Source organism: Cetorhinus maximus, chromosome 26 (genome assembly GCF_964194155.1).
Source record: "Cetorhinus maximus chromosome 26, sCetMax3.hap1.1, whole genome shotgun sequence".
In the NCBI taxonomy this organism is placed as follows: Eukaryota; Metazoa; Chordata; class Chondrichthyes; order Lamniformes; family Cetorhinidae; genus Cetorhinus; species Cetorhinus maximus.
This window is the reverse complement of record NC_135904.1, coordinates 4508022-4534260: the sequence shown is the minus strand read 5'-3', so window position 1 is coordinate 4534260 and position 26239 is coordinate 4508022. Positions and strand designations below refer to the sequence as shown.

At 42.5% G+C, this 26239-nt stretch overlaps 1 protein-coding gene across 2 annotated transcripts; it reads right to left on the bottom strand.

Moving 5' to 3' along the window:
- Positions 1 to 9150: 9150 nt before the first annotated feature.
- Positions 9151 to 26239, bottom strand: LOC144668232 (hyaluronan and proteoglycan link protein 3-like). Of its 2 annotated transcripts, none has more exons than XM_078530006.1 (5): positions 26025 to 26239; positions 19205 to 19352; positions 17747 to 18112; positions 16546 to 16848; positions 9151 to 14790 (listed from the first exon to the last, which is right to left on the bottom strand). In XM_078530006.1, exons 2-5 carry the CDS (start codon positions 19320 to 19322, stop codon positions 14504 to 14506), a joined length of 1074 nt encoding a protein of 357 aa, XP_078386132.1. In that variant the 5' UTR covers positions 19323 to 19352; positions 26025 to 26239; the 3' UTR covers positions 9151 to 14503. The 2 variants fall into 2 exon arrangements, with proteins under 2 accessions (XP_078386132.1, XP_078386133.1); XM_078530007.1 differs by lacking the exon at positions 26025 to 26239 and adding an exon at positions 19712 to 19830.

Genomic DNA, 26239 nt, shown 5'->3' with positions numbered 1-26239 from the left:
CCAAACTGGTTTAAAAGAACCTCTTCATGAATCAGAGCAGTTTATAATTAAGCTTTCCTTTCTCCCGGAGAACCGTGACTCTGGCCAGGGAAGATAGGAAATAATTCTACAGAAATTTGAACCACATTTGGTCGAAAATGCTGCTGAATTATCCAGCAGCTCTCCATCAGCCTGGGCAAGTAAAATGGCTGCTCAGTTAACTCCGACTTTCGATTTGACTTCCCTTGATTGGACAATTGGTGCCAAGGTCTCAGTCCATTTCAATGGCTTAAACTGGATTACAGAGCACAACTGTGACTAATGCCTCCACTAGCAACTGAGAGAATTATTTCATTGTCCTGAATGAACCAGCCTCCATTGTGGATTTGGAAATAAAAACAGTAAATGCTAGAAATATTCAGCAAGCCAGGGAGCATAGGTGGGGAGAAAAACTGAGTTAACATTTCAGGTGGTTGAACTTTCATCAAAACTGGATAGGATTCTGGGGTACAAAGGTGTTGGAAGGTAAACAGGAGCTATGTATTAAACAGGTCAAAATAGTTGCATGCAAACAGATCAGGCTTCAGAATGTTCACTTCAATAAATTGTTTGGGGAAAGTGTTGACCTGTGCAATTTGATAGTGATGTTCTAATTTATAGATCCAAATTAAGAAGCACATACAAAAAAGAAATAACTGGTTCTAAGACATTATGTCCTCCCGAAAAATAAAATTGATTCTATTAGAAAGAAAATGTAGTTCTCCAAAGAACGCAGTAAAGCATGGAGCAAAGGAACATTATTCATCCAATCAAGCAAACTCCTTCAACAGCCCACGTACAACACACCTTACCACCCAATTAATCTCCTAAAGGAAACTTTTGCATAAGTACTTCCAGATCCCCAAAGATATTCAAGCAAGACTCCAAAATTTTCATTCATCCACCCATCCTCAATCTCTAGACTATAATTAACCATCCAACCCAGCCCCAGCAGCGAGTCTTACAGAGTTTTCAATCTCAATCTATTCCCTGAACCTCCAAGCCTCTTCCCAAATATTTATCAGCTCCTTTTTGAAAAAAATTATTTTTTCAAGGAACAAACCCACCGTTTTAATCTTTCCATGAGTCCGACCCACATCCACACACAATGGGAAAGAAAAACTTCTTCCAACCTCTTGCTTCTTTTGGAATGTTTCTAACATTTAGTCAGTGCCCTCTAGTTTTTTTGATCACAGGGCACGTTAAATACTTTGGTTCCACATACATCATTTGTACCTCTACATGATACATAGTTCATCTTCCCTACTGAAAATAAATCCGTCTTTCAACATATTGAGTATTCGGATGAGCTTTTCTACAAAATTCATCGGAGCCCAATGTAAAAATCATGTTATATTCAGATGTGTTTTTATAGCGATGGTTCTTTATATGGATTATCTATTAATAAAAGGAACTAACCAGCAGTGGTAAACTTATTCCTCTCTCCACCCCAATAATTTAAAGTTAGTTTTCGTGTACCCCTGGTCAGGAATACTTCAGCAGGGTCACCAATCAGATAAGTGAAGGACCTCCTAAGAAGCCTTCATCGTATTTATTTTCCTGTAATACATTTCTCCTCCTGAAGATACATGACTGAGTGTGGTATTGCTTCAGAAATCCTCCGCTACTTCTCTCAAGTAGCTCCACTTGAAATGTGAATGGTAATGTCATCAGACAATTTAATCATCACACATTACAGCCCAACCCAAGCCTCACCCAACATTCAAACACAATACTAAAGGATATTGGATAATGCTCAGGAACGGGAAAACTAGGTGTTGTTATTTTCATTCTCTAGCCCAAGGCAATTGAAGTCAATTGACACACTTCAACCATCACCCAGCCTGAGATGGTCCAACCAAACACAGCTGAGACCCTGAATTGGGATTTTTATGGTCTATGTGGTTTAATACACATAAAGTATCCATTTAGCCATTAGGTTCACCCACTCCTGTTGCATTTAAGTACAGCAGAGCAGGATGAATTATGGGCTACTGGGGTTTAGGGTCTTTTTTACTTGGTAATACCCAGTATAGAGTACATCACAGGGTATATTAATGACAGAGTGCTGTAGGAGGAAATTACTGTACCAGTGTGATAAAAATGATTATAACTGAAATAACACATTCACATTTCGATTCTTTGTTAGGGATACTATGGTTGGACTCTGGAATTTGCACCGCATTCTAATATTATCACATACCAATCCAATGTTGGCAGAATCATTGATTTCATTGTGTTAAATATGTAGATAAAATGCTCAAATTTTTTTTTAAATATATAAATAATTTCAAATTCATTTTTTTGTTTGTAAAATTCAGTGATCAATGATTTTGTGTGGTTAAAGTAGATTTATAAAAGCTGTAACATTGTATTCAATGCAGGCCAGTCGTAGGAAATATAGTTTGAATATAGCATTTATTGTCGTAGCATCTTTATTGTGAGTCTTGCTTTATTACGCTGTATATGTATCACACACTAAAGTTTGCTTGTTTGATGTATACCCTATCTGTAATCTGTAATCACCTTCATACGCTGAATCCTGGGACCTACTTGTAAATGCTTCAGTTGACATTTTGTACTGTTTGTTTAGCCAAAGACTCTTTATCGGCCCTGAGGTTACTGTTGGCAGGAATAAGGTGTTACTTTGTGTTTTATTTCCAGCCAACCTCTTCAAATCAGTAGAAATTTTACAATGTACCTTTCTCCATTATAACAAAACCAATAATCAGTTAAAAAGAATTAGTGGCTGTCAGGTCCATAAATGAGCTTTTGGAAACCTGTTGTACTGACTGGCATCAGAAGAACTTTCACACTATCATTGGTATAAAGACACATTACATTTCAAGAGACAGTATTCCTCTCTGGTGGTTTTCATAAGCTGGCAGTAACCAATTGCCAATCCACCTACAATTGGAACATAATTCCTGCCTAGGGCTGCCCAGTGGCACTAATGGAGGCATATTGGCCACCAAACACAACATCTGCCCATTATCTTCATTTTACCGTGACTGCCTTTAATGGTTGAGATCCAAAAGGTCGCATCAGTTGGCCATGCATTTCACTGTAATGAAGTACTAAGGGAAATGGGTGTTAGAAATGAGGACTTGTGTTGCTGCCTGATCATTGATTACAGTTGGAACTCTTACCTTCCTAGGCTAAGAACCACAGCAGTGACCATCCAAACTCAAACAACAATGAGGTGGGTCTTGACTTTTGTGTGATAGTTTAAAACTGAATATAGTGAGTCAGCAATGCCTTTTATATGTCTTCCAACTTTTACTTCCATTGAAATCATCAGGAGAGATGTCAAACAGGCTACTGACTCACTATCACCTGTTCACATAATAACGTCAAGACTTACTCCATGTCTCAGTTAAACAACAACCGACAAAGACAATTTTTTTGAACATGGATGTGTAAGCATAAGATAAGCTTCACAATAGCATAATTGGGATGGCATTGGTCTTGAGGCCCAAGGCTGCCCATTATTCTAACATAGGAATGTACTTCATGGGTACTGCTGACTAGCAGATAAATTGTGCTCCACTGGAATGGTGCTGGTAAGGAGGAGTGAAATACAGTATGGTCAACTTGCCCTATGCAAAGAACATCTGTCAGACAATAATTGAGTTCCACTGAGTGCAGCAAGGGACATGTCCAGATGCTGCACATTTACACTGTGAGGAAATGAATGGTTCCTGCAGGAAGACCAGATGTAGGAAGTTTATTTAAAGTGGAATTCTTCTCCAGGAATAAGTAAAGCCACCTGCTGTCCAGAATGAGCCAAAGTTGAACCATTGGAATAGCCATTTATTTGTCTCTTGACCTCTGTAGTAAAGAGGAAGCTAAACTCAGTCACAAGTTCACATCTCACTGATCAAAGAAATTAGTTCAACACGGTGAAAGGAAGAATTGACACCCAGAAAACTAGTCTTTGTACTTTTCAAGTCCAACAGACACCCAGCTCCAATCAAGTTAATATTGACGAGTATCTGTGTTTGGTGAAAACCATTTCCCATTGTATTTACTCTTGTTAAATAAATCACTCAAGACATCAGTTCCTGGTTAGCAAAATTGTTTAAAACATTTTAACAATTCAAATTCAATTGTTGCTTTTTACACGCATTGCTGTTGAAAGAATCACAGCTAAAGTGCAAACCTGTGATGCGTTATAATTTAGAGAATGGTTCATCATGGCCATAATGTGCAATAAGAGGAATGGGTTCATTTGATGTTAATGCACTTTTGGTTGCTCTTTACGACCTGGAATTTAATGCAGTCAAGACCAATGGGATGAAAGTTCCTTCTCTCTGTCGACTCTAACTTGCTACATGAAGTGAATGTGAGGTAATGTCTATCTAGTTCCTGATGAGCACAGGTCCATTAGCATAAAACAGCTCCTTCAGCATTAATTCACTATCTAACTTGAATGGACCAAAAACGTAGGAGATAAAAATAAATTCATCAGGAAGTGCTTTTCCTTGGATAGGAGCTAAGGCACATTGTTGATGTGGGTGACTTCACTGTACCTGTCATGCAGCATAAGTGTTCCATCCTCTTGCTCCGCTACCTTGATTAACATTCAAAAAATGCCAGAGAAACAAAGGCCAAGAAACCATACAACACAATGATGTTTTATGAGTAAATACTGAGATCTTCAATGTTGAATCAAAAAAAATGTTGAACAGAAGTATTTTTGCTTCTTTTGTTTACACCAGAGTGCTCTGTTAGTTTCCACATTCTCTCACTCTGCAGAGCAACACCACGAATACCATCAATCTGCAACATAGATTGAAGTAACAGGGTAAGAGAGATGGACAAAATGGCTTCTTCTCATTGTTCTCATACTTGTGGACACTGGAAGCCTTAGCCTGTGAGAAAAGTCAAAGGCGAGTGTGTGTTTTGCTTTTCCAGTAAAATGAAACACCTCAACACAGCACTGCCTCTAAGACCACCAAATTGAACTATCGTAGAGAGCTCAAAGGCCAGGCAGCTAACATTGAGACCAGCAATCAGGTGTTCACCTTTTACTTTTAAGAAAGCATGGTCCTACATCCTCATGAAGGAAAGGGACAGTGTCTCTCTATATTGATTATATCTGGACTATGTGTCCTAAATGTATAACCACCAAGAGAACACTCGGTAGAGCACATACATCTGCCCACATTGTGGTAACGCAACATTGGGCAGAATTTTTCTCTCGTTGGGCGGGCGTGCGACTGACCCAAAAGGGAGAAAATAGCCCGCGATGACATCAGGCGAGCATCCCGACATCGTCGCGCACTTGGTCGGCAGGCACGCACAGGAGTCAGTAGTGCACCCGCCGACAATTAAGAGGGCTGTTAAGCCCACTGATTAATTAATTGAATTGAATTTTCTCCTACCCTCCAAATTTGTAATTGGCCGTTGGATGAATAGGCCAAGCGGCCTTTGAGTTTTTTGCAAAACCTCATCCACGGACGGGATGAGGTTTGGACCAGTGATTTTAAAAGAAACTTTTAAATCTCATCTTTAACATGTCCCTGCTCATTTGACAGTCACATGAGGGCACATGTTTTCCTTATTTTTGCATTCTTTATTTGTAATGTTAAAAATCTTCAGCTCCCTGAGGCAGCTTGCCCACCTCCCCACCCCACCCTCCCCCCACAACCCAGGCAGCGCGGAGCATTGCAGTACACGATTCACGCTGGTTGGCCATTAATTGGCCAGCCAACATGAAACTGCGGTCAGGGCATGATCACGGGCGAGGTAAAAATCTTGCCCATTATTACGATTACACAGCTCTTCCTTGAGGATTTTCCCTGCCCGGTTGATGTTCTGTAACTACAAAACTGAAAAAGGAAATATTTTTATTAAGAGCTTCCATCTCACTGAGGAGGCTTCAGAGCCAATCCAGATAAAAACAAACTGCTTTGAAAATTCTGCTCAAATTTTGATAGCTGTGACAAATCCCACCACAGTAGCTGAAACAACCCACAACATTCTAAACAAACAATATTCAAAAAACAACCCACAATATTCTTTAAAAAAGTCAAATTACCCTATCTCCCAGTGTTAATGGATCTTTTAAAAAACTCCAGGATCCAGATCTGGATTCACATCTTCACCAAAACCTATTCAGTCCTTCCTTTGGCTATAAGCTATATGTATACCAAGTTTTGTTGAAATATGTCCATTAATTTTTGAGATATATTGTTTACAAATAGATAAACAAACAGGGTGAGAGCACTGTCTCCACCCATCTTTGGCGGTAGAGATAATTATTCAAATCTACTGACAAATCAGATTGCATTAAGTGTTCCAGTCATAAACTTTTTAAAAGAATTTGATTTTCAAATAAAAATATAGATAAATAAAATAACTACATCACCTAACCCAAAGCCTGAAATCCTTCTTTGTAACAGTACAGAAATGAAATATCACCATCGAATAAATCTGAAAAAAGCTCATTACATAATCTTGCAACAAACATTTTTTAACCAAAATCTGTTGTCCGAGGCAAAGGGGTTGGAATGTGCAGTATTAAAATATTTCGTCTTTTTTTGTGTGGCAGATTTCAGCTGTAGGCTGAGAACTCAAAACAAAAAGCGATTAGATGGGGCAATAAACTAGATGTTGGCCTTTTACTTTAAGAATCAAATTAAGCCCTGGTTGATAAAGATGATTTTTAAACAGACTACTCAGTTTGGAGAGAAATAGAGCTCAAAGACACAATTAGTTAACATTTAAGATAGTCCTCCTCACACTCCTTAACTTGTGTATGTCATGATCCCTTGATACAATGCAACAAGCGTGTAAATGTCCTGTACTTTGGTTTTGAAAAGTAAAACTGGACTGATGTATCAGAGGCAGACACAAACCAGACACACGTTTCACCAAGTTAAACGAGCGTGTATTTGTCAGCGTGGGAGGAAGCTCTCCCCTTAACTAAATAGTCTGCACTCACAAGGAATCGAGGCCTGAAAGTTTGAGGCGGCAGGCAGGCTTGGCAGGAACGGGCAGTGGTGGCCACCGCCCGTGATTAGCTCCGCGCTGCCATTTTACGCGGGCGAGCCAGTTAAGGCCGGCCCAGCGTATGACACGAGCTCAGCGCTACCTGCGCGGACGGGGGGGAGGAGGGAGAGTCTGGGCCACGGAGCTGCCTCAGGAAGATTGAAGCATTCTAAAATAAATAAATAAATAAATGGTTTGAAAATTTAAGTAAGCATGTCCCCTCATGCGACATGAGATAGGACATGTTTTATATTTCAGAAAATTTTTTATTTAAGCAGTGAAAGCTTTCGGAAACATCATCCCGCTCGTGGATGAAGCTTCCTAAAAAAACGTGGAGGCTGCTTGGCCTTTTCGCCTGACCGCCAACCTTAAGGTTGGACCAGCAGCGTAAACAATTACATTATTTAATTCGTTAATGACCTTAATAGGCCTATCAGTTATCAGCGGGCACGCAGCCAACTCCAGTGCGCGCCCGCCAAACAAAACATCGCGAGACAGCACGATGACTTCGGGACACACGCCTGACGTCATCGCGTATCATTATACGCGCCAGCGTGTCGGGCCCGCTCCCGCATGCTGGCTGAAAAATTCAGGCCCAAATGTTTTCACATAAGGCACCTAGAGCCAGTGGAGATTTCATTGTTTTATTTTGTTTTAGTACTCCACTCAATGTCTGGGCTCTCAACCAAGAATACATAATGAGGCTTGGCTGAAACACCAGAAATCCATTAGCCTGTTGAAACACCTGATCCCCAGAGAAAACATTGCTTGATTGACAGCTCTGGCTCACTGATCTCTAGTGTCAATTTCCCAATGTTTATTTACACAAGATAAAGAGGTTTCAAGTGCTTGCAGTTTCTACCATTGAAACTTTAAAAGACCTGGATAATTGACACTTTTATCAGGCTGTAGTAGAAATTTTTATTAATGAATGACTGTTTTCATAAAGCTTTTTTTTTACACATCCAGCTATCACTATAGGGCTCATTGCTTCAATACAGTGTATAGTGGGTGAATGGGCATGGAAATGCCATAGCTTGAGCGCTGCCTGTGCGGGCGGTGAGAGGGCAAGTGGGCCAAGCGCGAACTCTGCGCATGTGCACAAGTGAGCGCTGCATAATCTCCCTGAGGCACAGAACTGCCTCGGGGAGATAAAGAGATATAACAAAAAATAATAAAGAAAATAAATATGTGATAAAACATGTCCCCTCACGTGACTCTGTCATATGAGCAGGGACATGTTATTAATGAAAAATTAAAGTTTTTATTTTATTTTTATTTGCTTTCGGTAACTTCATCCCTCCTGTGGATGGGGTTTCCAAGAAAATGCAAAGGCCCCTTGGCATTTTCGCCTGCCCGTCAACTGTAAGTTTGGATGGGCAGCAAAAATTTTAATTTAATTGGTTACTTAATGGCCTTAACAGGCCTTTTAATTGTCAGCGGGCGACCAAACTATCGCATGACTGTACATTGGCGTCGGCACGGCTTGGCCGACATCAACGCCCATCATGTCACACTCGAGCGGGTCAGCCACGCGCCTACCCACCGAGCAAAAACTTCTGCCCCATGAAAATTGCAAAGGCTTCGGACACGCCTGTGCCCACAATGAGGCCACCAGGTCAGGACGGGCTTTTGACATGAACCAGCCCACATCCTTAAAGGGCACTCCTGAAAATTGAAAACATCGGGAATGGGGTCAGGAATCCCGGAATCAGCACCCGCCCACCATTTTTTAAAGGCTCCTGAGTCAGCCCAGCTCAGCAAAAATCCAGACCCTACAAGACCTCATTTACTTGTACAGATATACCCAGGTGTATTGGTGGTAGATGCTAATGACACTTTGTGTCCCTTTGTTTATAAAGGCTTTATTAAGAGAGTTTATCATTCTGATATAGTAATCTTTTAATCACGGTTATGCCTCAATAATATACTTGCAGTGGTGTTTGGTCCATTCCTGTATAGCCTATGCTATTGGGATTCTCTGTCATCAACAAATTATTCTACCCAATGTTTCATTTTAATTTTATTTTCTTCCACCTTTTCATAACTAAATAATAATTTCCGTACCAGTCTCACCATGTAAACTGGTCTTGGTTTTTAATCTCATCTCTTTGGTATAAATAGATACATGCCATGTTTGAACCATTACAATTTATTTATTTGAAAGGTATTTTGATGTAGACGTTCATCCACAAGAACTCCCTTTTACAAAGTACACTTGTCAGCAATATGTAAATGAAGACATGGAGTATACAACCAACAATGCAAACACCTTTGTGGTTTTTTTGGGAAGATAATTAGCCACAGACTACCATACATCAATGTTAAGGAAACTAGTCTTCATGTCAAGAGAGAAAAAAAAGTTTCCTTAAAACAAATTCAAGTTTGTCTGAAGTTGAGGCCATTAAGCATGCATTCTGTAGCACTGAAACAGAACATACTTGAGTTAACTCAATATTCTGAATTGGCTTTGCCTGTATTTCTTGAAAATATATACAGTCTAAAAATGTTTTATCGTAAAGAGAGGTTCAAGTCAACATAAAAAACACACTTTTCCAATATCAAAGTTTGTCAAGCGTCTTTTGTTTACATAATTAAACAAATCTTCTCATCAGAGAGGATCAATAAATGTCGATAATGAGCAAATCACAATATGTAATCATAGTCTACATGGTAAAAATGTCTTTTAATACAATATAAAAGCAACATCTTAGGACAACAGCATGTACTAAGTGTGAGGTAACAGAAGAGTCAGGACTAGTGAATAACTAAGGATCTAAATAATAAGTAACATTAGCATGAGGGAGGCCTTCTGTCATTGATCATTTATTTTGAAGTCTTTGACTGAATAATATGCTGCTTCTTTTTTGCATCGAGGCGAAGAATAGTGGGTAGGAAATATCTCTGACCAACCACTGTGCTTTAGTTGTGTCTGAGGGCAATTTGGTTTACAGGTAGTTACTTGCATTCAAGAGAAGCAGCATGGTCACAAATCAACGCCAGAGGCCCTCATTAATAAATACACTGGCCATTTTGCTGACCACCTCTCCTTCATCCCATCTGAGCCTCAGTAAGAGTTCCTGCTCCACAAGTCTTGGACTTCTACTCATAGTTGGTCTAATTGGAAAAGCCACCAGAGTGGGCAGCAGTGCTATGCGATTTTCTTCTTGCTCTTCAAGTGGAAAAAGGGATGCTATTTGGAGTCAAGATATTTCATAATCATGGCACAAGTGAAAAGGGAATTCAAGCACACCGTACAATTGAAATCAAGAGTGTGAGGATCAATGGTCACAGATCATGTCCCACCACGCCAAGGTCCTGCACTCCTTAAAGTGGCCCTAGATGAGCAAGCCAGTACCTTAGGATCTATCCCTTGACAGGAATTTTCTGTGTCTCTATGTACCTCCCCCACTGAGTTCCATGTTTGAATACATAAAAGAGTAGAGGTGGGACCTCTATAGTATAGCAAGCGATGACCAATGGCCACCCCAAGATCTCTTTTTGGAGTAAATGTCAAAAGAGCATCTGGCAGCCCACATGCAGCAGTTTAGGTGCCTTGTAGAAATGTCCAATCCACTGCATGCCAGGCAAAAACCCTAAGGGGTGGTTGATTCTCAACTCATTCAACATGCCAAGAAAACCACAGGATGGAAAGGGATGGTCACCTATAAGCACACATGAATTTCATGGCCATCCTGATGTTAAATTTGCAGAGGACCTCATTGTTCTGTCCATTGCTCTACATCTCCTGAGGCAAAATAAATTGAAGATAAACACAACAAAAGTAAAGATCTTTAAACATGTCTTTAACAATTACAGTTCCTGCATATTGCAGGGATGAGGTGTTTGCAATAGAACTGTATCAAAGCAATGGTGGGGTATTAGTGGAATCCTCACCATAGTGGCAATTTCAACCATGTAATTGTGAGAAGTCTGTTTCCCACATCGGTTACTCTTATGACTTTCCTGAATGAGATTACTCAATTTAGAGGCAATTGAGTTTAATGATGGGCAGTTTACAGTTCTGTGCCCCTGACCAGAGGGAACTGGGTTGGGGCTGCCCAAATTGATTTCATATACAAACCCAGCACCAGCAAAGAGTAGATACTTTCTTCTCATAGGCTGAAAGACAAGATACAAGCACCATGCGGTTATTGGCATGTCAGAATTGTAGGTGTCGGCCAGTCTCCGATTATCTGTGGAATGTTGTGGCATAGAAGGGGTTATTCAAATCCAACTCAATGACCCAACCCCTGTTGGTTTAGCATGCCCTGCTATCCACTTACTTCCCCCAATCAGCATAAAAACTTAGTCTAATGTCATAAGAATAATACATCCAAGAGATGCAATACTTTGCTGCTCCAATGTACATTATCAAACACAGACACTTTGCTGCCCATTACAGCACCTATTTATCTCTAAATGAATATTTGGTTTGGAATAAAGATTCTGGATAGAATAAATACCACAAGAAGGGTCTATATTTTTAGATGGAAGGCATTTTCAAACTATTTTTTATACATATGTACATAATTCAGTCTGTGCATTACTTCATTCGGGTATTGTAGGTACAGAAAAATATGTTTCCAAACTGTCTGCTCCCCATTTGTGCTAGGGTAGCAGAGATTCCCACTTTCTGCTGGATAGCTGCTATACAGCTGGTCTTGGAATCCTTGGGCCAGGAACAGGGAGAGTGAGGGAATAGCAACTCATTGTCTCTCACTCCCTATCCAGTGACTCCGCTGGGAAGTGTGTGAATGTGAGAATCCAGTGAAACTGACCAGCAATGTGAAACTGACCTCACTGCACTATGGAATCACGTTTGGCTAAGGCATCTAAACAGATTCGAATGATAATGATGTCCGGTTCAAACTAATAAAACATTCTAAAATATCCATAAACTTTGAAAAATGCATAATTTCATAATTCCCCCACTTCCCTCCCTCCCCCCAATATGACAGGTTGCTGCAGACATCTTCATTCACTCTGAATATCAACTCTAATCATTAGAAAGATTTCCTTTGCTTGCCGGGGAACAAGCCAAACATAGCCATTTGGTTTCTCGGTAGTTCAAAGTGCTCACACTTTAAAGGTGAAATCAGACATTTCCTTTTAAGACAGTGGGTGTTAAATGAATTGCATCAGAGCATAATTGAATTTAAAATGTTCCTCAACTCCCAAGGTTGTTGAACCTGGAGCAGTAAGATGACCACAGTTCCTCTGATGGCTCAATATGTAAATGCTCCACATAGGGTGAACTACACAGAGCTGAAGGTGCCAGGTTTGATCCCTGATCTGTGATCCAAGCAAAGCAGGGATTAGGGGTGTTATCGTAAGCTGCAGTGCCCTTGAAATAGGGGGAAGGACAAAAAAAAACAGCCAGCGTTCTTGCCCTTGACTTCTGCCCGGTGACTGCTATGAACAGTAGATAAGGACAGGATTGGGCTCAACTGTGCTCCAGTGGGTGAACAGCTGGTCACTTGGGTAAGATACTATGGACTTCTGAAGGGACTGGCCCACTGATGCTTTCAGGAGAAGGACATAGAAGGAAATATGCAACTTGCTCTGCCCGAACTCAAGTGCACACCCACAAACCTGAGATCCACTGGTGACCCCACTCCGAATCTAATCTCAAGCTGGCCAAGTTTAGAGTGCAATGTTGTCCCAACAATTTTTGGGCCTTAAACACACCAATCAGAATGAGGCCAAGGTGATCCCCATAAGCCTTTAGCTGACCCAATTGAAGATTAGAGGTAGACCAGACAGGACCAATCTGACAATGTACATGTGATCTGGGATAAATACTCTTCCCTGCGCACACAAACTGTTTGTAATGTTCCTGACTATACCTCTGTCAGCTGGTCTTCCCTGGGCTACCCCTTATTTACCTTGTGTCACTTTATTGCATGAATGCGCAAGAGTGCTGATCCTTGATGGCCTAGTTCAAGATATGTAGTTTGATTATGGAATATGTGACTACTCTTCCTTACTTCCTACTTGAACCGAATGATATCAGTTGTCCCCAACAGAGGGCGCAATGATAAGGGGCTGGGTGAAAAAGAGGACCATCTCAGTCTGATGATCCTTGTTATCTCAATGGAATGTAGGGTTGCCAACTGTCATTAAGTATATTCCTGGAGATTTGCCCCAATGATTTGCCCCAATGCTCCAGCCATTAATCTGCAAACACATCCAGTTTGTGACACACTGTCTTCCTACACCAATTGGAAAGCAAAACTACTCATGACCCAATTGGATGATGCTTGACTGTCAGCCCAACAAAGTTTTTCCCACTTTCAATGTTTCTACATCTGGTAAAAAGAAACATCCAAAGGAAATGACAAACAAAAAAGACAATCTTTTTCATTGTCCTGATGGTTTTTCTCCAGGATTACAGACAGCAGTGTCCTGGAGATTGATCTTCAATTCTTGGAGACTCCAGGCCAATCCTGGAGGGTTGGCAACCCTAATGGGATGAGGAGATTTAGACTTATTGCCTGCTTCTCTAATTCCTTCAATAATAAGAGCTGTCTGTTGGAGGAGGTCCATATATCGTTCTACCAATTTTTTTTTTAGCTTTGGCATCGCAAACCCCTGAGTTTTACCAAGATATACAAAAAGTCAATTTTGAAAGACACTATCCACAAAACTGTAGATTTTAAGTTGCAAATTGAAGGCCAGATGTTTCCTTGGCTGGATCTACTTGGATCTTGGATCCTGTTTTTCGAGATGGTGAGTAGATATATTACAGAGCCATACATTGGACTGTAATTATTCTGTAAATTGGTTGTTAAGTGTCATTGGTGGAGCGAGATCAGTTCTTCAATGTGGATGTTATGATGTAGGTCGGATAGTAGATTGTAATCGAGAGGTTACATCTTGGGAGCATTTGATATATCTCAAACTTACCGCTCTGCACGGGACAAACATATGCTAGATTGGTGCCCAAAAATGCAAACCAATATCCCACGCCTGGGGTCATTCCCTCCAAACAAGTTGGTTAGATCCCTGGTTGCTATGGCTGGGGTCGCTGCTCAGACCATTCCAGATTCTTATATGAGGTCACAGCAGTGGGGAAAGGAGCTCGGGGAGAGGGGAACGGGGGAAGAGTCAATGGAACAGAGATTCTGAATGCAAAAAGTGACAATATGAAGTCTCACAGTATAATAGAAAATGTTGGTTTTCCATAGCTGCCTTAGTGAATTCTTAAAGGCTCGATTTTACGTTTTCATTAAATTGAATCCTCCTGAAATGAATGTAAGCAAATGTAATATGAAAATCAAAAAAATATATGTGTATGGAAAATTTCAGATTAATGCAATTTAGGAGGGATTTTCCAAATAGGTTCAGGGTCCTAACATGGAGATTATATTTTAACTTTTCTTAAATAATCTGATTTCACCTTTAAAGATGAGTACTGGCTCTATAAACAATGAGGGTGACTCAAGTGTAGGTCCTCCTGTGATCAACACAGCCACACCCCTGGCTTTTAGCTCAGCTTGAAGCAGTAGACCCCAAACTTCCCATTCTCCTTCCTCGGGAAGCCAAAAGAGCGAACGCCAGGCTCTGCTGGGCCACATTTGGGCCGCGGGAAGGCAATGGGGTAGCGAACGCTGCCATCGGCAACCCACCCGGCTTCGCAGCGATCGAACTTGAGGAACTTCCAGGCAGCGTAGAGCTGGCCCACTTTGGCAATCTCGCCCCCATCGTCGTGGCAAGCTCTCACAGCTTCATCAAAGTTGAACTTCATTGGATGGCGTAAGAAGTACAATTTACCTAGAAAAAGACACAAGGTGATTGGCAAAAAGATTGCAGTCAGTAAAGGAACCAAACAATCTGCCCAACAATAGTGCACAAAGCAAAGTAGCGCAAGTGTACCGAGTTCTCATATAGGGACCTCAGCACCGTTATTCAACACGTCAAGGGCTGATTTGACAAAGAAAGTCTCACATTTATATGTGAGGTGAGAAAAAACTTTTTCACACAGCGAGTAGTTGGGGTTTGGAATGTGCTGCCTGGAAGTGTGGTGGAGGCAGGTTCAATTGAGGCATTCAGGAGGGCATTGGATGATTATTTAAATAGAAAAAATGCGCAGGGGTACAGGGAAAAGGCACCAAGTTAAAATGCTCAGAGAGCCGGTGCAGACATGATGGGCCGAATGGCCTCCTTCTACCCCCGTGACAATTCCGTGATTCTGTGATAAACTCAGGACATGTCAAAGTGCTCAACAGATCAATTAAGTGCTTTGTTGAAGTGTGGTCACTGTCGCAATGTAGGAATCGATGTAGCTAATTGTGCACAGCAAGATCCTATAATGACCAGATCATGTGTTTTTAATGATGTTGCTTGAGGGATGAAGATTGGCAAAGATGCCTGGGAGGACTTCTCTGCACTTCTTCAAAATGATACCACAGGATCTGTTAAGTCCACCTGAGAGCTAAGGTGGTTTAACACCTCATCCGAAAGATGGCACCTATGAGGGCACTGTACCCCATCTATATTTGCACTTTAGTGTCAGCCTAAATCCTGTGCTCAAGTCCCGAGAGCAGGAGTTGAACTCACGACCTTCTGACTCAGAAACAAGAGTGCCAAAGATAGGACACATTTCCATGTGCATCGTTGGTCAACCACAGGTGGCATTATCATGTGTCGCATGTGTCCCTCCCTAATGGCTTCATGGTTGCTGATGCCTTCAGACCAGCAGGTCTTCAATGGCCCCGCTCTGTGCTGAGGGGAGGCCACAATTACTTTCAATGCTCATGGGTAAATAATCTGCTCTCAAGTGACTCTTGCTGGAAAATGCAATTGCACAAATGTTGGGTGAAAGTGGGATTGTGATGATGCTTTCCACAGTCAAATATCCTAATGTTAATAAGTAGCAAAATATCCCTGTGGTATGCTTCATTCAATCAGAAAACCTCTCTTCAAGATAAATTAAACACAATGGAACCATTTCTAGCCTTTGGGTAGAAAAAATAAATTTAAATTAAAACAGCCTAAATTTCTATTCCATTTAAGATATCTCTTGCAGGTTTTTAACAATGTGAACTTCAGTTATTTTTGTAACTTGAGAAAACCCATTGTGCTGGTTACTGATCTCCATAGCAACACCAAAGCTACAAATATATGATTTTCTGCCCCACTTCCTCTTTCTCCCCATGTCAAGCATTTTCCAAACCTTGAATATGGGTGATAAGCTCTTCACAGTCCCATTGATGCCACTGGGAAGGCAATCATAGACCCGAGACCTCATCTCAGGCCACATTAATATCAACAGGAGGCACACAAGAGTAGCCAAGGCTGGAGGAGAGACTCCACCTCTAATTTCCCCTTCCTTTCTTCAGGAAGGCACTTACCCTCTGCTCCATGCCAATCTCATGTGGCACATTTGTGACTGGCAATCCACTGTGTACAAAATCATGGGCGCAAATTCCTATCCTTCCACCATGATGCACCACTTTGCCTTCCCACTGCCAGAAGCTCTGTATCTCCCTATCTTATGGTGCGCCACAAACTCTCTGCCGTCCATACCTTTCAGAGTTGAGGCAAAGCAAAACACGTCGTATCGGTGCAGGTTTTTGTGCCGCTGCCCATAGTTCCGGACACCGGCTGAGTTGTCCTTGCCACCGCATGGCCCTCGCGGCGTTGTGATGGGGTACTGGACGGACCCGTCCATCAGCCAGCCAGCATTGCACCAGTCCAATCCATTCTCCCAGGCCTGGAAGAGCTGCCCAAAGGAGGCGATCATGGCATCCTGCTCCTCGCAGGCTTGCTTGGCATCGTGGAAGTTCAGCTGGTACCGGCCATGATGTGGCTGGTAAGGGAAGACCACACCTGAAAGACAAGGCATGAGCAGATGTTAGCCTCCACAAAGTCAGTGCTCAAGAAGCAAAGCCTTCTGTTCCACAGCACCCTGGAATTTTTACAAGTTTGAATAGTTCTTTGTGGCTCAGTTGATAACTGCACCATCCAGGATACAATCTGGACCATCTAGACTAAGAAAACCCATCCCTGGTCTGCACTGGTTTAGCTGATCTTGGTTAGGGTGTTAATTGGGCTACTACAATTGGTTTCAGCTACTTCCTGTAATGAAGGGTAGTGGAAAATCAGCCAGGGCTCCCACTCCTGATTACAATCCAGCCCCTGTATATGCACTTCAGATGTGCTCTGGACCCACTTGGTTGTGAAAAGCCCCTGTGTTCAATTAAGTACAAACACTCAATGTCTAGGTTCATGCTTGATGTATGGCCATTTGAGTGCAGTACCTGTAGAACTACATCTGATCCCTTTTTATATCCCATAGACAAACCACCCCCGTCCCCCCACCATCCAGAATACAAATGTCTAGGAACATAGGAATTGAACTAGGCCATTCGGCCCCTCCAGTTGGCTCTGCCATTCAATTAAATCATGGCTGATCTGTATCTTAACTCCATTTACCTGCCTTGGTTTCGTAGCCATGATATGCTTGCCTAACACAAATCTATCAAACTTGGCTTTGAAATTTTCAATTGACCTAGCCCGAATAGATTTCTGGGGAGAGAGTTGCAGGTTTCCACCCGCCCTTTGTGTGAAGAAATTCTTTGCCAATGTTGCTCTGAAATCAGCCACCTAGGAGCAGCTGAAAGGTCAGTCCTCAGGTGACTCTCTTCTCAACTCGAGCTGCAGGTAGGCCATGCAGTTCATTAAAATCCACCCGTTTACTCAGCGTGATGTCTTGTCCGGAGATTACCTCGTAACTCCAGCTCCACAATGCTGCTCTCATCCTCCAGCCCGTCAATCACTTCACACTTGTACTTCCCATAATCCTCCAGCCTGACATCAGTGATGACCAGCGACACCTCTCGCTCCTCATTCTGCTGCAGGTAAACGCGCCCCCGGAACTCCCCGAAACTGCGATGGCGCAATCCAATCGCCACAATGACGTCACTCTCTTTGGAGAAATCCATGTTGAGTTTGGACCACTTAACCCTGACCTTTCGAGTAATGTTCACTGCTGGCTCATAATGGTAGTGACAGGTCAGGGTCACGTTCTCCCCTCGATACGCAAACTGTCTGTCCCTTTGCGTTTGAATGTGGAGCTTGACGTTGTTGTGATCTGAAAAAAAAAGCAAAAACTGCTCATTGCTAACGTTTAACTGATACATTTTAAAATAAAGAGAGCGTCTTGCCTGATGTGGCACTGAGACACAGAGACCTGGAGGATGCCATGGTTTGCTCCCCTGGTCCATTATGAGTTAGTTGATCTCAATGGAGGTAGAAGGTGACAATAGTGGCCCTGGGCTAGGGAGGGGGGAGATCAGCTAGGGTTGCTGCTGCCGAACACAATTCCTGGACGTGACTCAGATGAGGGCAAGTTCAATTTCCTTCCACAGATGAGTCCCTTCCTAACACTCAGTGTCTAGGCTCATACATGGATAAGAGCCACTTAAATGAGATTCTGGTTAGTGGTTAAGTGCCTGTGGAATAAGACCCCTCGCAATGAGTCAACATCTTCAGGGGAGAAGAGAAGGAAATCAGAGAGGGGCTTTCCTGGCTGCCAGGACTGTGGAAACGTCTAGAGGTCCAGTTAGCTGAACATAAATAACATACAGTTAGCGAGGTACACTGGGTTATCACAAGGTGAAATAAAGTCTCTGATGGGGTGTGGAAAGAATGGGTTTAATGGGCCAAATGGCCTTCCTGAGAACATGTTTTCTAATGTGCTTACTGCTGGCTTACTCAAACATCAAGATTAACCTTTGAAAGTGCATAAAGCACTTAATCAACATCACAAAAACAGATGATCTGCTCATTAACACATTGCTGTTTGTGGGAGTTTCCTGTACACAAATTGGCAGCTGCCTTTCCGACATTACAACAGTGACTGCACTTCATTAGCTGTAAAGCACTTTGGGATGTTCTCAGGTCATGTAATGTGCTATATAACTGTAAATATTTCTTTAAGGGTTTTCCAAACAGCCATGTATACAAACAATTTGTATTAGTAATCGCAAATAGGAATTCAACCAATCTTGTTTAAGAAGAGCACAGCAGAGAGCAGGAGAAACGCTAATGGGATCGGGAAGTGCTCCGCTGGTCCTGGGAGTAACATCTGGAAAGCTCTTCATCACATCAAACAGTGCAACAAATACTGGAATCAAAGGGGGGGGTATTTTAAGGATATGATGGCGTTAATAGTAATACTTACACTCGCCGTTTCCATTGCCATAGCCATTACCATTGCCATTAATGTAGAAGGCACCATTCTGGGCCAGACACAGGGACAGGCAAGTCACCAGCGTCACCGCACTCAGAGCAAACTTCATTATTGAAAATCCCCACCGGAACCCTCAAGTCTACAAAAGAAAAACAAGGGCAGTTAGGGTCAGTGCTGCCTTAAGTAGGAAATCAGTGATTAGTTGATGTGAAAATTGGGTTTCAAGCCTCCAGGTCATAAGAGGATGTGGAGGCTGAGGGGGATAATAATCCAGGTAAATGATGAATGAGAATGAATCAAAACTGGAGTCACTACATCCGGCTTTTTTGAGGCTTAAACAAGCAGTTTGCAATTTTCAGTGATGTTTCTATTGAGAGAAAATTGCAACTTTCCTCCTTCCAGAAAAAAAAAACTTAAAATAGCAACAGCAACAATCCAAAGGTCCATCGGAAAAGTCGGCTCAGAGATTTAAGGAGCAATGTGTCATGGTGTACTGACCAGTACTTGCGGCATGGTGGCGCTGTCATGACCTATCTCATTGGGTTGCTGTAATAACTAGTTCTAGCCACCGAGCGGCGCTGGTGTGCAGGAACTAGGAATGGCCTCGTTGGCGCCACCGAGTGGGGAGGACCTGGAATGACAGCAGTTTGGACCCAAGGGGCCAGGAATAATCATCAAGGGTAAAAGCAAAATACTGCGGATGCTGGAAATCTGAAATAAAAACAGGGAATGCTGGAAAAACTTGGCAGCATCTGTGGAGAGAGTTAACGTTTCGAGTCTGTATGACCCTTCTTCAGAGCTGAAGAGAAGTAGAAAATGTGATGGAATTTGTACTGTTTAAGGGGGGCGGTGGAGCTGGATAGAGGGTCAGCGATAGGTGGGGGCAAAGCAGAGATTGACAAAGATGTAAATATGGAAAATAATGAAGGTAAACAGGGTGAAAGAGACAAACGGAAATCCTGTCGGGATGAAGAGCAGTACTTCTTCAAGGTTGGCGTTTATGGAAGAGAAGTGGCTGTGAATTAAACACTAAGATAAAAGAAAAATACTGCAGATGCTGGAAATCTGAAACAAAAACAGAAAATGCTGGAAAATCTCAGCAGGTCCGGCAGCATCTGTGGAGAGGGCTCTGACAAGGTTTTCACAGACTTAAAAGAATCCTAAATCCAAAAAACCACTAGTAAACATTTTAGACACTCATACTAAAAGCAAAAAGCCTATTTAGTTACTGTTAAATAAATGGCCCTGAACATTGATGATGTGCAAGCCTAAATAACAAGTATGAACAAGCTATTGAACTGTAAAAGGCATCGTGGTTCAGCCCTGCCCTGAGCTTTGGATTTTCAGTTCTGTCGGGGTCAATACTCCACACAGGAGGTGGAATTACCCACTGAGCTGACATTAGGGGCTGGATGTTACTGTGGGTTTCGGGAGCTGACATTAGGCCTATATGGTGGTTCCAAGCCATACTTTCCAGGCACAAAGCCAGCGGAGCATTCTTCCCAGAGGCAGACTGCTAATTGGCTGCCTGCGTAATCATTGTCCAATTAAGCACGGGGGGGGGGTTGGCTCTCAATGTGATTGGCCCAATCGGAGTGACTGCAAGGGCATCTCAAAATGGCGGCATCCTCATTGGCCAACACAGCAGGAAGCAAATAACAAGAATTCCAGCCAGGAGATATCTATAGGTGGAGGGGAAACCCCTCTGCTGGATTGGTCTTGACCTCGACTGTGGCCTTCCACACTTGCAGCCCAATTTTTGCAGCCTGGTGCCCCAGTTTGTGATAATACCGCCAGCCTGTCACACCAAGGCCATCTCCTTTGAGTTGGCTGCCTCCCCATGTGGTCAAGGCTGCCCGGAGTCTGCAAAATCACTCCCAATTGAGGTATTAACAATGTTACTTGGCTGCCCACCTCCGTGCTGAGAATGTGCTCCCATTTCTCTGCCCCTCCCCTCAAGTCCACCACCATCGGGACTGGGAAATTCAGTCCGAGGAGTCCAGATACAGAAATATTCCACTCCACTTTTAAAATACTCCCTGTAACCTTTAGCAAGGCTCTCAGTCGCTCCGCCAAATAGCTCCTTCTTTGGCTCAGTGTTGATTTTTGAATATTTGTGGTCCTGTGGTTTGCTTTGGGATATCTTCCGATGTTGAAGTTGCTCATCAGCTACTGAAACCTTCATCCACTCCTTCGTTACCAATAGACTCGACCATTCCAGCGCACATCTGGCTGCTTTCCCACATTCCACCCTCCGTAAACTTGAGATTATCCAAAACTCTGCTGCCCATGTCCTAACTCACAGCAAGGCCCATCCCTCTGCCACCCCTGTACTCAATGACTTACACTGGCTCCTGGTCCATCCACACCTTGATTTTAAAATTCTAATCCTTGTTCTCAAATGTCTCCATGACCTCGTCTCTCCCCGTCTCCTCCTGCTCTTCAACCATCAGGGATATCTGCGCCCCTCTAATTCTGGCCTCTTGTGCATTCCCAATTATAATTGCTCCGCCATTGGTGGCTGTGCCTTCAGTTGCCCAGGCCCCAAGCTCTGGAATTCCCTCCCTACATCTCTCTGAGTCTCCACCTCACTTTCCTCCTCTAAGACACTCCTTAAAGCGTACCTCCTTGACCAAGTTTTGACAATCTGACCTAAAATCTCCTTATGTGGCTTAGTGTCATGCTTTCTTTTCTAATGTTCCTGTGAAGAGACTTGGAGCTATATGAGGTGCTATATAAATATAAGTTGTTGTTGAGAAATGCAACTAGTGCTGGTTATATCACCAACACCCAGTTCTAACATCACTCACACCTACTGATGCACAAACAGAATATTAATGTTTATAAAAATAAAAATCTCTTGTTATTAGGATGATTCAGACTGTCAGAGGTGAGTGTGATCTCTGCAAGTACAACCCCAAGTGTGAATCACCAGGGTGTGACAAGACTCCTGGCCCTCACAGCAGCACCAGGATAACAAATTCTGGTCTAAATTAGTTCAATGAGAAGTTAATATTTTACATTTGAAATCGAGCCCCCCAGCCTCAACCTCCTGCATTAAAAACAATTCAGCACAGAAGCTTTTATGCTGCAGGTTTCATGTCTAAATTCAACAGCAGATGGCAGCAGAGACCAACGTAGAAAACTCGAACTACAGCAGATCTCCCATCAGGAGAGGGTCAAAAGGGAAGCTCAATCTCGGTTTAATGTCTCATCTGTAAATCAGCACCTTCTCCACTGAAGAGTCAACCCAGGCTTCGTGCTTAGGTCTCTGGAGCATATCCTCTGTTTGAGATGCAGGGATGCTCCCACTGAGCCAAAGTTCACACCTTGTGCCTATTCACAGAATCACAGAATCTTTACAGTGCAGAAGGAGGCCATTTGGCCCATCGAGTCTGCACTGGTTCTCTGAAAGAGCATTCTACCACCCTATCAATTGAGCAATGATGCTTTGCCACTCTTGTTAGTGCACAGCGCTGGAGTAATGCATCATATTAGCATGCTCCTACTGTGGAGCATTGTTAGCCCTCGCATACAGTCAGAATGGCACAGAAGGAGGCCATTCAGCCCATCCAGACCAATCAGCTCCCTGTAGGGCAATCCGGTCAGTCCCGTTCCCCCGCTCTATCCCCATCAGCCTGGACGTTTACTTCCCTCAAGTGACCATCCAATTTCCTTTTGAAATCATTCATCGTCTCTTCTTCCCCCAACCTCGTGGGCAGCTTGTTCCATGTCACCTTATCAACTGCAGAAACTGTATTTCTCAAAGAGTTAGGAAGATAATTTACAGCAGGCTCTTAGGGACGAGGGTGTTTTACTGTGAACTCTCACCCGAATGCCCATTGCCTGAGCTTTTTGAATGGCTTCCAATGTACCAACAGCTCTCCCTGCTGGCACTGAGCCTTTCTCAGTCAGATTGTAGAATTCTGCACACTGGTGGCAGGAGGATTGCTCAGGGCCCCTACTTCGTGATCAATCAATAAATCAAATTCCATTCTTACTGCATGGGGTTTTCAGATATTGGCTGTTGTTTTGTGGATTATATTTCACAATTTCGTCCATTTATTCCTGATAACTGCGAGTTAGCAGCCTTGGCAAGAGGCTACGTGGCACAGTCCTGTCTTTGAAAGGTTCCCATCTTCACTGCTGCATCTCAGGTGGGCCCCACCTTGTTGGGACATCAGATGAGTCCTTGAGACATGTGAATGCACAAACTCCCCCCCACCCCCGCCCCCCCCCTCAATCTGATACCGATATTGAAGAAATAATTGCCTGGGGTGGGTCATATGAAAATGATAATAGGAACTTCATCAGAAATGTCAGGAGCTGAAATCTGGGTTTAAAGAAATTTGGTTTCTTTTTCCTTAGAAAATGAATTTGAATTTCAAAATCAGACTCTGGTCCCAAGTCCTGTGAGCAGGGTGGGGGCACAGACTGAGCCACAAGTAAAACCGAAAGTGACACTGAGGGGGTATAGACGCTGCTGTGTTTTATTCTATTTTTGTTTGGTAGCACTGAGCTTGAGTATTGCTGATAAAAGACATTGTGTTGAAGCTTTTCATCTTTCACTTATCAGGTTTCCTTGCGATTGTCCTGATAACTGCTTTAAAAAGCTTTGACAAATGTCTTATTTCAGCAACACTCACCAACTATTTTGTGCAGCAAGTGATAATGACCTGCAACTCGCTGGTGGAAGTGGAGACAATGAATGATTTCAAAAGGAAACTGGAAGGGTACTTGAGAGAAAAAAGCTTGCAGGTGAAGGGGATAGAGAGGGGAGTGGGACTGACTGGGTCACTCTATAAAGGGCTGGCATGGATTCAATGGGCCAAATGATATCTGAAAGCACCTCACAACTAATGAATCACTTCTGGTGGGTAGACACTATGGCTACATAGGGAAACACGGCACACCCATTGTACAGAGCCAGATCCTACAACTAGTAAATGAATGAATGACCAGATAATCTGCTTTTTCTAGTACTGGTTGAGGGAGGAACATCGACCAGGTCACCAGGAGAACTCGCTGTGCCTCTTTTCAAAGCATCAGGGCATCTTTGAGCAGGACTGCCAGTGCTGTGGTTTAACATCACGTCACTTCTGGCAGTGCAGCACTCCCTCAGTACTTCACTGGAACCTTAGTCTGGATTATGTGCTTGGGCCCTGAAACCATCATCTGATTGTGAAGCTCACCAGTCTAAACCCCAGAGATGGTCTCAGAGGCAGCTTTGTGCTGTAAACATCTCGAACCCACGCAATAACGCTCAATACCAAAATGGGTTGATCTTAAAGCTGTCAAATTAAAGCAATAACCCCAGTGTTAAAGCTTCTTAAAATTGGTGCTTATTTACACTAGACATGAAAAGAGTTTAATCTAATAGTTAATTTAAGTGATAAATTAGATTATTTCACCAAAAATTTGTCTTTTTTAACACAAATTATTGTTCATATTTTCACACCTTGTTCCAAACCTGGGAAATAGAGACGCCCAGAACCCATGAGCGAATCAAAAAATACTTTATGGAATCATTCTCAATTACTGACTTGTCAAATTGTATTACAACCAGATGCTGTACTGCAGTGAAAATATTCGCCTCAACAATTTCTTAATTGTACATTTTAAAGGAGATTTCACACTTTGATAACTGATTTTAAATGAAGGTTTTAAGAGTTTGCATCTCGTGCTGGGAAAGGACTTCGACATATTATGGAGCCAAGCAGATACATCACCAGGCGGAAAAAATAACCAATGTCCACATCACAATTTAGCCAAATTAAAACCAACTAAAATAACCGCCACCCTCCCAAAAAAATGCATTAAAATAGCATACACCTGAGTGCATCTGGAAGGTCTTTTTTTTGTTGATGGAACTACTAATTCGTTGTGCCTTGTGTGGTTTTATTTCTATTGCTAGAGGCTCTTGCAGCTGCCCACGAGTCCAGCTCTCTGTCTCTGGGGCGCCTGCCATCCTCCCAGCTGCAGAGTGGCAGCGCCGCCAGCAGAGCGCGCTGTTGACAGCCGCTTCCTTCACTCAAAAAAACTTCGGCCGAAAGTTGGGGAATTTTTCGAAGTTTCAAAAAGTTCAGAACTTCACTTCCGCACAAACCTCTTAACCGCACCGCAAACTAACCATCAACACGAGCAATCTTCCTTCATATTGTCACCTTTGTGTTTCAATCTACATTGCAACTTTCAGTTCATAGTGAGTTCTCCCAGTGGCAATGACTTTTTAAAAAATTAAATATAGGGAGAAATTTTAAAAAAACAAAATTAATCTGATTGAAATGTTGCAATAAAATATGCTGTTTCCACGTTGTTCTGGTTCGTTTTAATTGTTAGAAAAGCTATTAAAAATATCACTTTGTCCAATGAATAAGGGACTCGAAAGCAAAGTCATTTTTTTAACCAAGTACAGGAATATATTTTAATTCTCCCATTCGTTAACACATGTTATAACAATGATTACAGTTTGTGTTTTTTTTCTGAACAGGTAGCTTACTACCAGAAGGACCCTTGCTCCTTATTTAATGGTCCCACTTCACGCAAAAACAACTTTCTTGCCTTCCCCCCCCCCCTTAAACTTTCACATCTTCCCAAAAGGCTCACACATCACCCCCTCCCCAAAAATTGCTCGCCTTTTTTTCCTTCTTGTCGCAAACTTTAAAAAGGAAACTTGCAAACTATTTTTCTCCCTTATATATCGACTAAAACTGAGTCTACCTTAAAATAAGTAACCACAGGTCTGAAAATAAAAGTGGATTGAAACAGCTCAAATCTGTCTCTTTAAGAAGAGAAATGCTTTGCTACTTACAAAGATGAACAATTTTTTGTTGCTGTGCTTCAGGATGTCCTCCTGCGAACTGTTCACCTCTTTGTGCCAAACGCCGCTGTCCCTTTGTATCCTAAAGCTTGTTGTAAATCTGTGGCACTTAATAACTGTACTTTATAAAAAAAAACTGGAGGGGGTGGGTAGGGGGGGCAGTAAGACAACGTCAGCAGCCGGTTCAGTGACGCTTCCTCCTTAAT